Source organism: Vipera berus, assembly GCF_964194415.1.
Source record: "Vipera berus genome assembly, chromosome: 5".
Classification (NCBI taxonomy): Eukaryota; Metazoa; Chordata; class Lepidosauria; order Squamata; family Viperidae; genus Vipera; species Vipera berus.
Genome location: NC_138207.1, coordinates 32652937 through 32668774, shown reverse-complemented (window position 1 = coordinate 32668774; position 15838 = coordinate 32652937). Strand labels below are relative to the sequence as shown.

Here is a 15838-nt window from a genome sequence, read left to right as displayed (position 1 = left end):
TGTTAATACTGATCCTCTAGTGTTTGAGGACTCCTCTGATAACGTAACTAGTAATGATAATACATCTCCTGTAAATATAAAAGATGAAGAGGAGATAGGGGAGATAAAAGAGGAATCAGAGGAAGGAAAGGAGACAGAAATTCAAAGCCCTGTAATTCCTTGGCGTTCAACGCGCATCAGACATCCACCTGATCGCTATGAAGCAAGTATAGTATGTCAAGTTAGTGTAGTACCTTCTAACTATGATGAGATCAGGATGTATCCTGAAAAGGAACAAGCATCATGGAAAGCTGCAATGAACAGGGAGTTGAAGTCTTAGACAGAAACACATAAGCTTGTCTACAATGGAGGCTGAATTTTCATGTCTATCAGTGTTATGTACAGAACTGCTAGTGTACAAACAATTATTGTTAGATATGGGTTTAAATGTAAATGATCCATTTATTGTGTATGAGGACAATCAAGCTGCGATAAAGATGGCTAATAGTGCTGCAGTAAGAACAAGATCTAAACATACTGATCTTCGTTATTTAAATGTCAGACAATGTGTCAAAGATAAATTAATACAGTTAGAGTATTGTCCATCTGATGTAAATATTGCAGACCATTTTACGAAGGTACAAAGTGCTGTGAAACACAATGCTAATTGTGAAAGAATGTGCATAAGATTGTAAGAGTTATATATTATTCTACCCAAAGGGGAGAATGTTAGGCATATGGTGTTAGCCTACAATGTTGGGTTGAAAATATATTAACCATAATGCTATGGCTTTAAGAAGTTAATTGGCCAATGGGTGTGTAAGTGTTCTCATGGCCATAAGAGGAAGCTAGGAACGTAGCTTCTTTCTCTCTCTGAATTCACTGATCTCTACTATTACTGTTTTTGCTCTGCTGTTGGTTTACTACTGTTGTAAACTTGAACTGTGTATTGACCTCTGGACCGGTAAGAAGACTTTGTAGCTTGGACTGTTGCTATTGTTTATGACTTGGACTGTTTATTTTTGACTGTGCATTTTTGTTTTTACACCACCTCAAAGTAAAATACCTTTTGCTTTTAGAACTCAGTGTATTTCTGTGTGTGATTTTTACTGCTCTCAGTGCCCTTCCTTGTCTGTGCAACTCTTTGGTAGCACAAGGAGACCTCTGCACAACAAATTCCATAACAATATGAAAGAGATGATTTTCTTCCACTGTGCCTTACAGACACATTTTGAATCACAGGACAAGCTTATTGCATATAGTACCTTAAATCTTTAGAGTATGAATGCTTTATGTTTTCCTGACATAATATGTATAATAAAAGATGGTTAAAATAAAATGCATTCAAGAATAGCTGCCACTATAGGAATCTTTGCAGCTTAAAAATAAAAAAAATATTTAACACTATGCATTGATTTGGAATGGGATTCAAAATGCCAGGAGATTTATTTTATTTTATTTAATTAAATTTATATACCGCCCTATTCCCAAAGGACTCAGGGCGGTGTACAGGGAGGATTAAAAACAAACATACAAAAATTAAAATCAGATTAAAATAATTAATTAAATGAAGTCCCCGAAATTTAAAACTAAAACCCAATAAAATTAAAACCCCTCAGCCTGGGCTAGACAGCTCAAAGAGCCAAGTTTTCAGGTCCCTGCGGAATGAGCGAAGGTTGGGGGCAGTCCTAGGTTCCATGGGGAGTTGGTTCCATAGGGCCAGCGTGCCCACAGAGAACGCTCTTCCCCTGGGAATAACCCGCCGGCATTCCATAACCGGCGGTATCCTGAGAAGGCCCTCCCTGTGGGAGCGCACAGGACGAAGGGAGCTTGATGCCGGCAGCAGGTGTTCCCTCAGATAACCCGGAACCAAGCCATTTAGGGCTTTATAGGTCATCACCAGCACCTTGAATCTCACCCGAAGGGCAACCGGAAGCCAATGCAGCTTGCGGAGTAGAGGTGTTACATTTAAATACATAATGCTTCATGAAGTTTAAATTTTTAATTCTGTATTCTGAATGATAAAAAAAAAATTCTACTTACCAAATCTCAGATCACTGATGTCAGCACTTTTCCTCTCTTGAACGGACCCTTCTGGATTTATCTGAAGGATTTTGTTGAGAGTAAAAATCCATTCATCCATATCTTGCTCATTTTCAGCTGCCAGCACAAAGTATGTCAAGTCATTCATTTTCAGCTCAAAGGCATGTTTCCGAAGCCTATTATTCTATTGGTTCAAGAGAAGAAAGAAAGAAAGAAAGAAAGAAAGAAAGAAAGAAAGAAAGAAAGAAAGAAAGAAAGAAAGTTACAGCAATGAAATGTGGCAAATTCTGTATTAAATGATTAGCTACTAACATATTTTAGATAGAAACATAGAAGACTGTTGATATTACAATGTCTTAATTAATCAGTCCGCTGATTTCATTGGATCCCTTATAACCAACTTCTTTACAGCCCTTGTTATCATATGCAATTTTTTCCAAGCAAAAGCTCCAAAGAAAGGACTCCTTTTAAATCTGCACTCAGATTATTTTCCTTCAAATAATCTATTCAGAAGAAAAAAATCTTTGTCTATGTTACTTTCTTGAATATTAAAAAAAAATTCCCACAAATTCAAGTACTACCTGAGATTCACATACACACAGACATGCATAAAAGCCAGACATTCTAATTTTTGCTTCATTAAATGCAATGTAACTAGAAATATCCCCAAAGCAATTAAGCAAAAGGCAGGAAATCTATGTCCCCATCCAGTAAAAGATAATTATTTAGTAAGATAAGAACTGATAATCTGTTATCCTTTCATGCAAGGGTAAGGATTTTTTTGGCAGCTTTGTATAATTTACTATTTTCAATGCCGAAGCAACACAGGGTGAGAAAATTAATGACATTGTGTCATCATAAAAGTAAGTCATATATTTTTTCATAGATATTTAATTATTGTATTTTTTATATTCAAAATTTATTTAAGGGCATAGCACACTTTCTTATTTCATGTTCCCACTGGAAACAGAATTTTTTGCAGTATGTTTCATAGAAAAAGTCAATGAATAAGATGTTCAGGGACATTGTTTGATCTACAATTACTGGATTGCCCATGCTTGAATGAGGAGAAGGAAGAAAAGACATAATTACACTTAGACACCATTGTTGACTCTAGAATTCAAGCTAGCATTCTTATAAGCCAGCAGTGTGCTGCAGCCACCAGAAAAGCCAATACAGTCCTAGGCTGCATCACCAGAGGAATAGTATCAAGATCCCATGAAGTGTTAGTACCACTTTATACTGCACTGGTATAGAACCACACTTGGAATACAGTTTTGGGTCACAACAAGAAAGAGAAAAAAGATGTTGAGACTCTAGAAAGAATGCAAAGAGCAACAAAGATAATTAGGGGGCTGGAGGCTAAACTGTACATTGAATGGTTGGAGAAATTGGGAATGTCTAGTCTAATAAGAAAAGGATTATGGGTGACATCATAGCAGTCTTTCAATCTTTGTGAGGTTGTCACAGAGAAGAGGGGGGTTAACCTATTCTCCAAACTCTGTTATTCTGTATTCTATCAATAGCAGCCCTGTCAGGTATGTTTAGCTGGGAGACAGAGCTATAATTTCAGAAGATTTCAGGGAGGATTTGTGGCAATACTCAGAAATATGTCACTATGCCTGATGGCAAACAAGTGATTATTAAATGTTAACAGAGGGCAGAGATGCCAGATGGTGTGCACCTCTTCATATCCATTTAATCTTTCAGAGTTCTACATCAAAATTATTGTAGTACTTGAGCTTTTCTTTGCACATTGGAAAAGCAACATATAAACACTTTTAAAAGACAAATTTTAAAATTAAGCCAGTACGTTTATTGTGCAAGTGTGCATATGGGTCCTTTAACAACAACCTTTCTTATTTCTATATTTTGGTTCAGATGTCTATATTTTCACACATGCACGTGCACACACACATGTGTCTGTTGAATGGAATCTTGATGACAAACACCTGCAGGAGATTCCTTTGATGTTTCATTCCAGTGCTTGAAGGCTGTTGGAGTCTGGATTGGGTGAAACAAGCTGAAGCTGAATCCCAGAAAGAGTTGTTGTTTCTCTGTCAAGGTACTCAGACAATTACAGTGTTCTTGAAGGACTGGCACTGTCTATAAAAAGTCCTTGATTTGAGGGCTCCCTGATTCCCAACTACTGCTTCATGGGCAGGCAACGGCTTTGTTAAGAGACGACACATGTGTGAAACATTATTGGCAGATTCAATAGTATGGTTTGCACCTGTTTTCTATTACACAGAGCTGTCAAATATTTGCTAAAAAATGCCTTCAGTTGGAAAGTCCCATGTAAAACTATTTAAGTAAGACAGCTGCTTAGATACTTGATAAATATTTTCAGCTGCTGCCAGCTGAAGAGAGCAGCTGGATCCTATGTATTTCTTTTCCTAAACTGATCTAGCAGTATATATATTTATCTAGTATATTCTTTTTGTACATTTGAAGAATGAAGGTGCAGCTCAACAATTGAATACAACCCAAAATGTCTGTACTTTGAAAACTTCCTAATTTGTCAGAAATTGCAAGAATTCCACATTTTTTTTAAATTTTGGGAGTAAAGCGTTCTATTCAGTGGAAAAACATTGAATTTGTGCAATTTGGTTTCTCTCACTTTCGTATTTCCATTCTGTTTCAAATTCCGTTATGTTTCAGTGTGTTAAAATAAATGACACAAACAAAGAAGAAAAGCTACTAAGGCAAAATCATGGACGGGCAGGATGGACTGGACAGTTTGCTCTGAATATTTCACTGTTCTATTTACTTTTATTTCAATATTTATGAATTGATTATGGATAAAATATCAATATAATAAAACTAAGCTTTAAAAAATAAGAAAATGTTTTAAAAATTAAGATAAAAACAAAATGTTATTCAAAATGAGTTTAAAAATTAATCCTAGAATATCAAAGACAAAAAAATCAGTGTTAGCTGTCTAAAACTGATGGAACAACATGAAAAAGAGTTTCAGAGGATGCTGCTATAGAAAAGTTTTAACTTCACAGCTGCAACCCTAGAGTCTCTGCAGGGTAAGTTTGATAAAGACTCCAGTTTCTGGGAAAGCTTGTAGAAGGAAGGTGATATTTTAAGTTTGCCTCCATATCTGCAATAAGCATTGTCTATAGAAAGATACAGAGGGAGAGGACACTAAAATAGAATTAGAAGTAGTAGAGGAGACATCAGTCAAAAATGTCAGTTTGCAAGGCAGCATCTGATGGCAAAGCATTAGGTAGCATTTGCATGGTTGAATGAATAATTCATTTTTAAATATATAAAATAGAAGTAACCACACACTAAGTAGTGCCTACATTGTTTCTAACTTATTAAGTAGTTTTTATTTTAGCTGTATGGTTTATATCTGATTCTTGCAAAACATCAAAAGAACTTAAATCAACAAAGGCCATTATAATAAAATATAAGACAATTAAAATCTGCAAATATATTCTGCAAGGTATCTGTAAAACTATAAGGCCTATCCCTCATATTTAACCTACTCTAAGTCTGCTGAATGTTTAAAGAAATGTCAACATTTTGACAGGAAAAATAAAATTAAATCTGTCAAGCTTATTGGAAGATTCATTCTGCAAAAAAGACTATGTGTATGTTTTTTAGGGAAGGGTTTTTTTCATCTTTGCCACTCCAATTTCAAAGAAGAAAGGAATTATAATGAATGTCCCATCTAATGACCTAATATCAACCTATAGAGAAGGAAACAAGTCACACTAACTGAAAGAAGCCAAGACTTGGTCAGTCTATAAACAAATAGATAAATAGCATTCCAAAGCAAGGATGATATGCTATTAATATATATGCTACCCTTTGATATATGCTATAAAAATGGGGGTTTGCTATCACTTCCAAAAATTTGGATTACTCTGGATAAAAACAATGCCATTTTCTATTGATGTTGAATGATATCAACACCATTTTGAAGTGTTTTTCATGTTTATGAAATGGTTCAAATTCAACAGCAGAATGTGATTCAACAATTTGATTTAAAAAAATCATTTTCATAAAGTTCATTATAAATACAGGAAGATGCAGTGCAAAAGCTTTGCATTCCCAAATATTCAGCAAAATGTTTCCTTCTGCAGCTACGTTAATAGACAATTTTTCAAATGCATTTTTAAAAAGAGAGCTGAACTATTTCCCACATTTAATTTAAAGTTCAACATTAGAACATACAAAAAGAATGTCAGAAATACCGCATCAGATAGGTTGCAGCAGCTATCCCAGACTTGGACCAGTTTATATTAGAGATGGAATTACCCATTCCTTAAGCCACACACTAATTTGAATTATTGCTCTTCTTCAGTTTTTGTACTGTTTAATTTTTTGTTTTAATCTGGTTATTCTGATAATATGCAGATCAGTTATGGGTACAGATTCATTTAGAAATATAGAAAAATTTATTTCATGTATTTAACAGTAGAAGCAGGTCACATTTCAAGGGTGTGATCTTTGAATAATACTGGGGGGAGGGTAATGCCCCAAGATATGGGTTAGGAGAAAAATTAAATAGATCTGGACAAAAACATTAAGCTTGATTTAAATGTAATTAAAATTTGATCTCATTAATTAAATATGGTCAACATGTTGATTTAGTGATTTAATAAGAAACATAAAAGTCAATTTCAACTACTTTTAATTATAAAGGAAGCACAAAAATGGTAATAGAGGTAATTTGAAAGAATAATAAAGCAGGTTGAAAAGAAGACAGCAAAACTAAAGCATCTTTCACTGGAGAAGAAAAATTGAGAAACTGAAGGATGGATTTTTGTCAAGCTATTAGACTAAAGGCTTTTAAAATGGATGTTATCCAATTCTTAACAAGACAAAACAAACCTTTCTTAATGATAATAAAGTACCAAATTAAATGATATACCCCACCACCCTGTGATATATACTGTAAAAATGGATTTTTGCTATCCCTTCCAAAAATTTGGATTACTCTGGATAAAAACAATGCCATTTTCTATTAGTGTTGAATGATATCAACTTCCATGACTCTGTATTAGGGAAAGTTCAGGACTTCATGGCCTCCAAGGGAAATATGGGCATGTCGCTGGCTGGTTATCTCTGGTATGACTTACAGATTCGGTCTTTTTTTTTAGAGCATTACACATATCCTTTTGCAAAGCATTGACCATCTTGGATGCTGCCTTTATGCCCTCTCTCACCCACTCAGGAAAGGCATAGCTTAGGCCACAGGTGGCAGAGAAAATGCTGCTATCTGTATGGTCAAGATAGGAATGACTGACATTTGGGACATGCTGTATGCAGGGCAAATGGGCAGATTTAATTAGTCTTTCCCAGATTTCTTAAGGTTCCAGATGGATTTTGTCAGGCATTTTCCAAACCTCTGGCATGCAATTCTGTTGGTTGCCTGATGACAGTTAGCTACAGAAGTGACAAAGTCACTCAAATTCATTAAAGTCTTGACTCTTCATGGGAGGAATCTATGGCTTGTTAATTTATCCAGGATCCCTTTGGCCATGTAATTTTTAAAGAGGTACATACAATGGTCTTGAGCATTTTCTCTGTCACCTGTGGCCTAAGCTATACCTTTCCTGACTGGGTGAGAGAGAGGGCATCCAAAATGGTCAATGCCTTGCTTTGGAATTGGTATTGTCTGAAAGAGGCTACAAGCTTAGATGACCTTCTTGGAACTGGCCATATTTGACAACCATTAAGCAACTTTCCTTTTGGAGCTGGAGTGAGAGTATACATTATTCTGAGACTGATTCCAAGCTTGCCAGAGGTGCTGTTTCTTCATCACAATTATCTGACAGTTCCAATACTGATTTTTAGGCAAGTAAACATGCTCCCAAGAGATCAGATATATGACATGGCAATCTTGCTTGCCTTGACTTCTGGTAAATATCATGGTGAACTGAGATCTTTGGAAGAGAGAGGTGACATTGTGGCTGAAAACATCATCCAGATTCTGGATCTGGACCTCTGAAGTCTCTCTGAAGAAAGGAGAGATCTTGAGATTGCCCATGTGTACTGTGGACAGTTGTTTTTCATGAACACAGATGGGAATCAAATGGCTGAGTATTCCTAGATTCCATCAAGAGTATAGCTTTTAATGTTGTCAGAGCCAAACCCAGCCTTTATTTAGTTACACCTAATGGACAGAATCTTGTCAAACTAAAGATGTAACTAACATACTAGAAATATTCTCAGAGATTCTATAGTGTGGCTATCCTCAACTTCTTGGCCTGTTTGATGACTGGCAGTAGATATCAGTAATGGGTTATGGAGGTATTATAGGCTAGGCACCAGTTTCTAAAACATTTCTTGGTATAATGTAAAATGCTGGTTGCTGGTTGTAATTTATAAAGGGGATGTACTGCTAAGGGTGTTGTAATTTCAGCAGTATAAAAATTAAATACTAAATAAATAATTGTGCATTGTTTGTAGAAGAAAGAAAAAAACCAGTGTTTGAACATACTGCCCTTTGGACTCTTACAAAATTCCATCCTTTTTAGCAGTTAGAATAAAGCATTTTTATAAGCAAACTAGATAAAACCTGTACTACATTTTAGGTGGCTAAAAGCTATGAATACCAGTTATAACTAAGTTAGATACTGTAATGAATCAGAGGCACTGCATGGGACCAGGAAATATTTGCGTCTTTTCTCTCCATTTGGCAAAGGCAAATATGGTACAGTTTTAAAATGTAAACATGATCTGGAAAATCTCATTAGGCATGCGTTAAAAAGCCATTTGGATAGCTTTTCTTTGTAATTGAAATGAGAAATGGTTATGCACACTGATTCTGTATGCACATCAAAATTAACTCAAAAATCTCTGAACCACTTGATCAGCCTGAGCCATTTTACCTAGAGCTTGCTCTTTTAAAGAAACAGGAGTGATAGCAGGAGTGATAAAAAGGTATTTAGATCAGCTAACAGAACTCAGCAAAAGGGCATAGATAATTCAACATAAATCAAGTTTTATTCCCTAACAGAGAGCAACAGGAGAAACAAAAGCTGGTCTTTTGAAATAAAGAGGAAAATAATGAGAAAAGAGTTTTTGTTTTTGCTTTGCTTTGCTTTGTATAAAAGGGCTTTTCAATTATTGGGATTCAGAAAAAGTGAAGCAGATCTTGTGTTTGAAGTCTATCGCAGGATTACCGTTCTGGCAGAATCAAACTTGATGTTAAGTTCAAACATTCAACCATTCAACAAAAAAATGCAAAGCTTTTTTTTAAGACCAAGGAACTATATTATTATTATTATTTTTATTTGTATACCGCCCTTCTCCCGAAGGACTCAGGGTGGTGAACAGGGCAATAAATATTAAAAAAACAAGATACAAAAATTAAAAACGATTAAACAAAATGCCCACGAATAAGTTAAAACACATTAAAAAGTAGGTTAAAACAGATTAGTAAAACCCAACCCCATCCCATCAGGCCAGGCCAGCTTGTTCGAAAAGGTAGTTTTTGAGATCGTGCCGGAAGGAGCGGAGGTCATGCGCCATCCGGAGCTCGACCAGAAGATGGTTCCATAAATCCGGCGCGCCCACAGAGAACGGCCTCCCCCTGGGGGCCACCAGTCGACATTCTTTGACCGGTGGCACCCTGAGGAGGCCCTCTCTGTGGGAGCGTACTGGGCGGAGGGAAGTTGACGCCGGCCGCAGGTGCTCCCTGAGGCATTCCGGACCCATGCCATGAAGGGCTTTGTAGGTCATTACCAGCACCTTGAATCTCACCCGGAAGACAACTGGAAGCCAATGCAGCTCGCGGAGCAAAGGTGTAACATGGGAGTGTCGGGAAACTCCCAACACAACTCTCGCAGCTGCATTCTGTACCAGCTGGAGCCTCCGAGTGGTCTTCAAGGGTAGCCCCATGTATTAAACTGTTCATGCAAAAATAAAGCATCATTCGATACATTTAAGAAGCCATAAGAAAGGCCAAACTGGCAATTTTAAGATCTATTCCATTTTATGTCAAAATTCCACTTAGAGGAGCAAAAATTCATAGGCTGCTATACTCTAAAAATGGTGATAATGAAAGAAGATGAATCTTGGAATATATTGTTCAACATTCTGAACAGAGACAATCTGGGAAATATGGGTATTCTTTTAGATGACAGGCATGGATAGGTGGAAGGAGATAAAAATACAGAAAGACTGAAACATAATAATAATGTTGGAAGGGACCTTGGAGGTTATCTAGTCCAACCCCCTGCTCAGGCAGGAAACCCTATACCATTTCAGGCAAATGGCTGTCCAGTCTCTTCTTAAAAACTTCCAGTGTTGGAGCATTTACCACTTCTGGAGGCAGGTTGTTCCACTGGTTAATTGTTCTAACTGTCAGGAAGTTTCTCCTTAGTTCTAGGTTGCTTCTCTCCTTTACTAGTTTCCATCCATTGCTTCTTGTCCTGCTTTCAGGTGCTTTGGAGAATAGCTTGACTCCCTCTTCTTTGTGGCAGCCCCTGAGATATTGGAACACTGCTATCATGTCACCCCTCACCCTTCTCTTCATTAAACTACACATACCCAATTCCAGCAACCGTTCCCTATATGTTTTAGCCTCCAGTCCCCCAATCATCTTTGTTGCTCTTCTCTGTACCCATTCTAGAGTCTCGACATCTTTTTTATATCGTGGTGACCAAAACTGGATGCAGTATTCCAGGTGTGGCCTTACCAAGGCATTGTAAAGTGGTATTAGTACTTCACTTGATCTTGATTCTATCCCTCTGTTAATGCAGCCTAGCACTGTGTTGGCTTTTCTGGCAGCTGCAGCACACTGCTGGCTCATATTGAAGTGATTGTCTACTAGGACTCTGAGATCCCTCTCACAGTTACTACTACTGAGCAAGGTACCACCTATACTATACCTGTGCATTTGATTTTTCCTGCCTAAATGTAGAACCTTACTTTTTTCACCATTGAATTTCATTTTGTTAGATAGGAGAATTTTGATTTATGAATATTTGCTTAGAAAAAAAGCACTGCTTGTTTTTGGTATGTGGCAAAATTGCAAGTCTTTCAATTTATACATATTGAAAAATTAACTAGTATGAATGCTAGATTAGATTTTCACAATGAAAGACTGGAATCAGCACAGGGAGTATACTGTATGAGCAATGAGAGGTTCTGAATATAGCATATTGTACAATGTGTTTAGGAGAAAGGGGATATTTGTAAAGATTCTAGTCTTCAAGAGCAAAGAACTGTTAAAATTAAAAATGGCTGAGAAAATGCAGAGGAAATAAAGACACTCATACAGTAAATATATCCATATTTTGAAAACTGCTGACTTACCTGCACCACTCCTGTACAAGAATCCAAAAAGATGCAGCCTTTGGGCTCTTTTGAGATCTTCTCATCTTTATAAAAGTTCATTATGTACGAGTGATCTGACAATTGTGTCAGTTGAAAATAGCGCTTTTTGAACGACTGTGTGAAAATAGGAAACAGAATTGGCTATAACACACATTATTTCTGACAAGATGCTTAATTCGTAGAAAATGAAACACCACTAATAATGATGAAGAACAATAATCTTTGATAGACAACAGAACTGGGCACTTTACTGTCATTTACACTGAAACAGTACATATGCTTTTTTCGAACCATCCATTGAATTCGGTACAGCCCAGGAAAATGCTTACTGCTAACACATCTTTTCATTGATTACATTTTGGAGCTAAGCAAACAAGTAAAAATACAAAGAAAAAAATGATGATGAGAATTATGTCAGAGGACAGATATTAAACAATGAAAATGAGTTTGGTATTAGGCTTCTCGTTTTTTTGCCAACAGAAACTAACATTGCTCTCCTTTTACAATAGAAAATAGTAGTAATTTTCTTACCCGAACTGTAATGCTATTATTTACTGTGCTATTAAAATTCCCCTTATAAAGCCAGCCAGATTTGAAAACTCCAGTTCCTCCTCCTCCTCCACCGCCTTTCGAAGATGAGTGAGATGTTGTATCCTGATTGAAAGACATTAATACCTCTTTGATTTTTTTTGTTTCCCACAAGACAAAAACTCAGAATATACTGCTGAAATTTTTATAACTATGCACTTTCTAATAATGGTAACACCTCTCAGAACCATTAGATATATAATTTTCTTTAGAAAATGTGTTTCCTTTAAAAAAAACCCTGAAAATTTATTTATTTATTCAACAAATTTATATAGCTATCCATCTACCAGTGGAACTATGGGTCAATAACAACAAAAACTTAGGGCAAAAATAAATTTTAAAAACCCACATGAAGCATATATCATATAGCTCCACCCTGAGTTTCATTAATATCCTGGCCCCAGTGTTGGAGAAAAACTGATCTTTGTGGTAAGCCAACAAGTTTTGGGTGGTTTGATTTTCCAAGGGCAGCAGCTGTAACAAAGAAGCCACATCACATGACACTACTGGGGATCTGGACCTATTCTACTAGATCTAGAAGCATTTCTGAATAATAAAGAGAAAGTGGACAGTCATATGCTTACTTCATCTTTGTCAACGTCTTCATGATCAATTTCAAAAGAATGTGAAGGAAGTTTCTCTGGTCTGTATTCATGCCTAAAGAAGAAAATGTTTTAGTGGTGCTGTTAATGTATGTGCCGATATATTTTCCTACAACATAAAAAACTATGGAGCCGTGGTGGTGCAGTGGTTAGAATGCAGTATTGCAGGCTAACTCTGCTGACTGCCAGGAGTTTGATTCCTTCGATTCTACTAGCTCAAGGTTGACTCAGCCTTCCATCCTTCTGAGGTTGGTAAAACGAGAACCCAGATGGTCGAGGGCAATATGCTGATTCTGTAAACCACTTAGAGAGTGCTGTAAAGTACTATGAAGTGATATATAAACCTAAGCCATAGTGCTATTGTAACTGATTACTTACAAGAATTAAAAACATAGAGTGAAACCAACAAGCCACAGCATATAATAGTTTAATTTCATAACCCAACATAACAGCATAAAAATAGAACTGGTCTACATGAGAAATGCTGGATAATCCTTAAGTGGATCCTTTAGTTTTATCCTATATGGGATTGCTTGCATTGAGTGGGGCATGGATCACATATCTTAGTATTAGATATGTGCTTAGGGCATATAATAAAACATAAAACATACAGAAGGAGGACTCAAAATAAGTTAGAAAATTATTATCTCAATATATTTGAAGTACACCTCAGTTGTTTCTAGAGACATTAACAGAAGTGTTAAAAATAAATTCTTAATTAGAATCCAGATGCATTTTATATTGCCTCTTAGTCCATACTCCGTTCTGTGTGGGCTGTTTCATGACTTACAGTTACACTGAAAATGTAATATACATTGTAATAGTTATTTACAGAAAAAGGCAAATCTTTTAAACCTTTAATTCCCAAAGCAAAGCAGAACCCACCACATTAATCAGAAAACATCATACTACTTTTATGAGTGCAAATCCATTCTGCAACAGAAATGAACACTTTCCTAATGTTTTCCTCCAAATAGATAGATAGGTCTATGCCTAATTCACTGAAGATAACTGAGATGACATGACATTTTCTTCAGTTATGAAATGGGAGATCTCTATAAAATTGGACCACTGAGTCCTGGAAAAACTATCACAGAAAAATTAATGGTTTAAAAGTACATTATCTAAGAAACTATTTTTTGCATGATGAACTTATCTAGCTGTTAAGATCTGCAGATGACACCCATTTGAGGGTTCCTTCACTGTCATATTTGTCTTTCTGACATTGGGCAGAGAGTTTTCCAAGCTGCTTTTAAGGCTATGGAATGCATTCAATTTGGGAATTGCATTGGTTTTCAACTTTCTTAGCCTTTACAACATATGTAATACTACATGCCTTTCATCAGGCTTTTAACTTTGATTGATTCTGTATTCATTTCACCCTGAGTTCTTGCTGGGATAGAAAGATGTATCATAAATTGAAAGAATAAATGATATTGCAATCTAGCCATTTTACAGTTGCCTATCATACAGATTCAGAGGAGAATATACACAAGAATATGCTTTTGTCATCTAGGAAAATGTTGATGATTGTGGGAGAGGACTGTCTTAATAACAACCAGAAGTATTACTGAATACCAATTAAGATATGATTAAATATTTAACTAAGCTATATTTCAAAGAACACGTATAATAATACCTTTAGTTGACTATTACACAGGTTGGGCTAATAATCATGAACAAAACAATTTGGGATCTCAATTACGCACTTTTATTTTAGTAAATGCAAATTAATATATAGTTTTAACACATTGCTTGTAAAGTGGAAAATGATACATGCCCTTTTCCTTATGTTTTGAAAGCATGACAGTATGGGTTATGATTGATTATTTTATACATTATTGAAGTGCTAATTCCTGATACCAAAAAGACCATCTCACTAGAATTTCTGAATTATACTAGAAACATTAGAAACACTGAGTTTTGTTTAGCTTTAATTATAAGCACCTTTAATGCTAAAAATAGAATGAAGAATTGTTTCTTCTTTTAAAAATGCAGTTTGTTAAAAAAACAACCCTCAGGACTCAGCTATTAATGGAAGTCCTACGCTGGTTGCTAAACACATGACTGAGGCATAGAATGCAAAGTGAACTAAATACTTCTTAGATTTTACTTCTCAGTTTACAGAATAAAACATCATGCATGAATTGGGCCTTTAAAATCTATACCAGACTTTTTGTCTCCAAATGAGCCACATCATTTGCTTGCTTCCTCATAAATGTATTTTTAGAAAAGTAGAAGCTTCCTATCTATTAAAATATGCTTCTAAGCATAGCTGAGTGCTCCAAATCTATATTTCTCTCAATGTATTGGCTAATACAACTTGCCTCCAGATATGAAAACAATTGAATCATCCAAGTACAGTGTTTCAAGTTCCAGTTATACCACCACCATAATACAAATATTATTCTTTTTCAAAATTCAAGACAAGGTGTGATTAATATTTTAAAAAATGGGAAGTAATTAATGCTTTCAAGTCTATGCTGGTCCTAGGCCTATATTTTCTGCCATGTGAAAAACAGTTTGCTTTAAAGAATAGCCTTCACCTTCCAGGTGAAGTTTTTGTTTTAATAAGAATCTTTATAAAGCTGTGGGTTGCTGGAGAATAATAGAACTCAGAATATCCTCTTCTACATAATAGTTTATGTAGCATTTTGGAAATAATTCAGAGGGTGTTTTGGGACAGAAAACAAGAAACACCTGTCTAAGACTCTTAAAAGCACCAATACTTGTAACTCAGGGTTGAATTTTAGGGTCTGTGGTACTCTCTGAGATTTAAAGAACTCTTTAAGGCAGTGGCTATATGATTCTATTTCATTCCAGCATAATAAGACATTTATTAGAAGAGTAAGACATGATAACTATAACATGAAATGTTTGCATAATTTATTGGAGACTAGAGGCAGTTGTTCTGTGTGACCAAGACAATTATATTTAAATTTAAATTTAATATTTCAAAAGAAAACAAAAAGAAAACAGAGCATCTTACTGTGGTAGATGTCTAAAGTCTCCTGAATACTGTTCATATTTGTAGACTACAATATGCCATTGGGAACTGTAATATTTACATGCCTAAAACAATAAAGAAGAAAAAATTAGACTAAGAAGGTAAATCAATTAGGTTTGGTTGGAATGTATGTATGTTTGTACGTTACAAATGTACATTTACTCTTAATATGCATCTGTTGCATTCTGTAGGTAACTTTCTCTAGCAGAAGTATTTTGGAATGCAATTTATTGACCTAAGAATTGAATGGCAACATTAGGGAAAATAAAAACAATTCAAAAAGGTAATTGTGTTTCAATCCTGGGAAACACAT

General features: G+C 35.6%; 1 protein-coding gene across 2 annotated transcripts in view; it reads right to left on the bottom strand.

Annotated features, from left to right (window-relative positions):
• Positions 1-15838, bottom strand: part of DOCK10 (dedicator of cytokinesis 10) — a gene marked incomplete at its 5' end in the record, with an annotated part of 167906 nt that overhangs the window by 74506 nt on the left and 77562 nt on the right. For both annotated transcript variants that reach the window (XM_081328132.1, XM_081328131.1), the window contains 5 exons: positions 2023-2206; positions 11308-11442; positions 11860-11982; positions 12501-12573; positions 15508-15590. In XM_081328132.1, the coding sequence (XP_081184258.1) occupies positions 2023-2206; positions 11308-11442; positions 11860-11982; positions 12501-12573; positions 15508-15590 (598 nt within the window). The remainder of the gene's footprint in view (positions 1-2022; positions 2207-11307; positions 11443-11859; positions 11983-12500; positions 12574-15507; positions 15591-15838) is intronic.